Consider the following 4,647-nt stretch of genomic DNA (forward strand, 5'->3'; position numbering starts at 1 on the left):
ATGAAAAGGATTGAAATTTCCTTTGATGTGCTTTGCAAGCTCAGGTTGCATAGCCAATGGACTAAGTTGAAAAGGATGAATAGAGCAACATATGAGAAATTGTTTTAATTAGATAAAATAAAGAATTGAGATGTACTGTATGCTAGTTGAATCGTATTGCAAGGGCACTTTAGGTAGAACATAGACTTTGTATCCTGTGGTAATTTTCAACCAACTTCACTCTCTTTAACTATTTAATTACCTCTTCCATAACCTTCATTACTGCAAAAGCTAGGGTAAAACTACTTAATACAGTGAGAACACTCCAAACGGCCACCTCTTTCAGAAGACAACCACCTTAGACATCAGATTTTCAGACGATCATGCAATAAGCTTAAAGGCCATTTTATTTGGGAAGACCACCCAATAGAAATAACTTTTGTGATAAAGTCTTAAATAAGTTCTTCTGTAAATAAAATACATTTTCTATGGCAATATATCCCTTTGTAAATTGTATTATACTGTAAATTTCCATGTCTTCACATAAGATAATTTCCTAGAAGTTTATATTTACGAAGCAAGAATGACTTGACAATGGGTTTTGAAGTCAGCTCAGTTTATTGAAGACAGAATAGACAAGCAGCCAGGATTAAATGCATTCTATGGATTTAGGTGAAACTACTAGAGTAAAATATAATGGACTCTCACATTTCAGTAAGCACAACGATAAATCATAGATTAATATGTACAGTATCGTCAAATCCATTGAGTGTTATTGTTTGGTCTGTAGTTTACCATTCCACTTTAACAATGGTGGCTGTGGCCAGAGTGGTTTTTGCTGGAAACATGGCTGCTAGGTAAATTGTGGTGATGAGAATGGTGATGTCCCTCATGGTGATGATGAGTATGGTGATGATGAGAATGATGATGTCCACCATGGTGGCCTGCTGAATGGTGATATCCACCATGATGGCTTCCTGAATGGTGATGTCCACCATGGTGACCTGAATGGTGTTTGCCTCCAGTGCTTGAATGAAGAACAGCTGGAAAAGGGTAGAAATACATTTCATTTAATATATCAGATAAAATGACATTGTTGATTAATAACGTTAATTATAAATATCATTGCAGGATCTGGAAGATAAATGTGAGCACCTTCCACTGGCTGCTCACACAGATCTGCCATGTCAGAGAAAAGAGGATCTTCATAGAGAGGCACTGTCAGTGGTATACTTTAGGATGTTACTGTGTGACTGGTACTGCCAACTAATCATATGCATTGCCACCATGTCTCCTATCTTTGAACAGGGGAACAGTAAAGCACCATCCACTCTATTAGTAGGAGGTCCCAAAAATGCAATCCAATGCAATATGACATTAATGTCGGAGATGAGAAGATATTTGTGGACCTTGGGAATGTGAAATTAGAAAATCTCCTATACAGTATACTACCAATAACATATAATATGTATATATGGCTACCATATTGCTTATACTTACCTATATTCACGGAGCTATCATCAGCCATCCTGAAACAGAACAGAATGATTATTAAGCTATTTTTTGGTTCAGTGTAATACGCAGTAATTTTTATATTTTGACGAAAATAACACAATAATCAACGACTATAAAAAGCTTATTCACCTGTGCTCCTCTCCCTCCAGCATCTTCTTATAGGTGGCGATCTCAATATCCAGAGCCAGTTTGACATTCATCAGTTCCTGGTACTCTTTCAGTTGGCGAGCCATGTCCTGCTTGGCCTTCTGTAGAGCAGCCTCCAGTTCTACCAGTTTATTCTTGGCATCCCTCACAGCAGCTTCACCACGTTCCTCAGCCTCCAATACAGCAGCTTCCAGTGCAGCACGCTATACATACAGTAACAATTACTATCGATTTATGCAAACCTAAACAGTTTGCCAGTTGTTGAACTTATTTCTGCTTACCTGGGATTTTGCACATTCAATTTCTCCTTTAAGTCTCTGGATTGTTTGGTTGAGTCCAGCGATCTCATCTCTGCTGCTCTGCAGATCACTCCCATTTCTTCCGGCTGCCATACGGAGCTCATCAAACTGGAAGGTCAGAAAAATAACCACGTATTAACATATACTGATAACAAATACAGATATGTATTAACTGCCCATGTTGTACACTCACCCTTGTCTGGTACATGGCCTCGGCCTCAGCTCTGCTTCTATTAGCAATCTCTTCATACTGAGCTCTAACCTCAGCGATGATACTATCCAGGTCCAGGTCTCGGCTGTTGTCCATGGACAAAACAACCGAAATGTCCGAGATCTGAGCCTGGAGCTGACTGATCTCCTGTTAAGAATATAATTAAAAAAAAAAAAAAAAAAATATATATATATATATACTCCTACATTTCAGTAAAAATTGAAACACAAATATCATAGTTACAGCATCGTATAGAGTCCTTAGGAAGGTGATTTCATCAGTGAGGGAGTCGGCCTTGGCCTGAAGTTCAGCTTTGTTCATGAAGGCAGCATCAACATCCTAAAACAAATACACAATTAATGCAATGATAAATCTTATTATATGATCATTGTAATATTATATTAAGGCAAAGTAGTCATAGCTTATAATATATAATATTATATATATATTGTATAAGCGTTATACAATACTTACTCTCTTTATACTAACAAATTCATTCTCAGCTGCCATGCGCCTGTTCATCTCTTCTTCATAGCTGTAAGGAACATTTTGTTGGTTAAAGTCTTGGGTGTGAGTTTGTTTCTACTTATTTTTTACTTCAACATGGGTGCAGCTACAGGAAGGGCAGATGTATTGGCTTTGGTGTTTGACACCAACATATGTTAAATATGCAAGGTGGGGGCCTATTTACAGTTTTGTATTGGGGACTAGGGACTTCCCTTGTTTAACAAAAACAAAATCAACCATAACTGGAAAACTAATTGCTGGAAACATCGTTTTGTTTTTTGTTTTTCTTGCCTATTCAAGACCTTCAACCAGGAATCTATCTACTACTTCCTTTTCAGTCCCAATGTAACTTTTTATGACTGTATTTCATAATTTGCAATTAGAAATCTTGACAATAGATGTAAGCTAAACAGAAAGGACTTTCTGTTTAAAATGAGCCGCCTAGATGGATTGGATCGTATGGACTCTATATCAGTGATACGTAATGTGAGAAGTAACAGGGATTCAGAAATTGGATGATCAGTACCTTCTTCTTAGGTCTTCAACAGTGGATTCCATAGAGTTTCTTTCGGCATCTAGCCGAGCCCTCTCACTTTCCAAACTCTCCAGCTGTCTTCTGAGGTTACTGATAAAAGCCTCAAACAGAGGCTCAATCTGACACCTGGCTGTTTTCTGGTCTTGTAGGAAAGCCCACTTGGTCTCAAGCATCTTATTCTGCTGCTCCAGATATCTCACCTTGATGAAAAATAGTTGAAAAAGGTCAGAAAATAGTTCCATAGCTTACTTATTACTTTAACCATTCTATAAAATTGTAATACAGTTGGGTATCCTTACTAGACCCCCAAGTAATTAGAACAATAAGAAATATATGTGGACTCCGAACGAGTCTTGTCTGACATCTCCGTGTGGGAAAACTACATGAATATTTTCCTTTGAACTGAGTTTATGTAGCTTTTATGTTACTTTTCTTAATACTTAATTTTGTTGGTGTCAACCAAATATAGCCTCTTTAGAACAGGAATACACCTTGTGTGTGCAATTCATTTTAGCCATTGGTTTCTGAACAAATATCAGTTTGTCCAGTTTTTTCTTACCTTGTCAATAAAAGAAGCAAACTTATTGTTGAGGCCTTTAATTTGGTTTTTCTCCTCATTTCTCACTCTCTGTATGTTAGTGTCAAACTCCAAGTTAAGAGGAGCCAGAAGTCCTTCATTCACAGTCACAGGAGTGATACCTCCGTGGCCAGATTGTCCTCCAAAACCACCACCCATTCCTCCAAATCCAGATCCATGTCCACTTTTATGAAAACTTCCAATTGAGATCTTATGTCCCTTGGATCCAATGTTATGGGCACTTGCACTGCTGAAGCAATGATGAGCCTTGTGTCCATGTCCTGTGTGTTTAGAAGAATGGGATAAGATGCCATGGGAGCTGGAGTGCTTGTGTCCAGAGGAGGCGAGGATGGAGTGATGAGACATGATGGTTCTTCTCACAAAGCAAACTGGAAGAAGATATGAAGTGCTCAGGAGATTCCAACTGACTGATGTCTTCTGCATCTGTTACATTGGGCTTTTATACTCAACCTGGGTGTTACCAATCTCTATACACTTAATGACAATGGTAGCATCATGCACTTTTATAGACATCATATAAGCTACATGCTTGTATTATCAAAACTCAAGCAAAGTTTTTATGCATAATGATGAAAGGAGTTCTCTAACAACAAGCTAATGATTTCACTTTAATAACTTCTATGGCAATGTTTTATTAATGTGTATCATTTATTTGAAAGGTGACATTGATACAGGGTTCTTATAAAAGAAAACAGCAAGTCATTTTTCCTATAGGACCAGACAACAAATAGTGTGGTCTAATTCTTACTCACATAAGTGATCAAAAAAGTCTACCTGTCGTTATAACTTTCAAAATCTAAATCAACAGTAGATGTGAAATAAAGCAAGTTTGCAATATACATTCATTATTTTTTGT

The 4,647-nt window shown here is 37.4% G+C and overlaps 1 protein-coding gene across 1 annotated transcript; it reads right to left on the minus strand.

Moving 5' to 3' along the window:
- Positions 1-783: 783 nt before the first annotated feature.
- LOC138794151 (keratin, type II cytoskeletal cochleal-like) lies at positions 784-4,136 on the minus strand. The gene is made up of 9 exons (XM_069972919.1): positions 3,753-4,136; positions 3,185-3,393; positions 2,626-2,686; positions 2,395-2,490; positions 2,134-2,298; positions 1,923-2,048; positions 1,624-1,844; positions 1,480-1,508; positions 784-1,022 (listed from the first exon to the last, which is right to left on the minus strand). Exons 1-9 carry the CDS (start codon positions 4,134-4,136, stop codon positions 784-786), a joined length of 1,530 nt encoding a protein of 509 aa, XP_069829020.1.
- Positions 4,137-4,647: the final 511 nt, after the last annotated feature.

Source organism: Dendropsophus ebraccatus, chromosome 5 (genome assembly GCF_027789765.1).
Source record: "Dendropsophus ebraccatus isolate aDenEbr1 chromosome 5, aDenEbr1.pat, whole genome shotgun sequence".
Lineage (NCBI taxonomy): Eukaryota > Metazoa > Chordata > Amphibia > Anura > Hylidae > Dendropsophus > Dendropsophus ebraccatus.

Coding starts and splice junctions, on each gene's coding strand:
- LOC138794151 (XM_069972919.1), bottom strand. CDS start 4,136: ATGTCTCATCACTCCATCCTCGCCTCCTCTGGACACAAGCACTCCAGC. Junction 2,491..2,625: donor AATTTGTTAGTATAAAGAGA/GTAAGTATTGTA, acceptor TATTTGTTTTAG/GATGTTGATGCTGCCTTCAT. Junction 2,049..2,133: donor AGGCCATGTACCAGACAAGG/GTGAGTGTACAA, acceptor CTGACCTTCCAG/TTTGATGAGCTCCGTATGGC.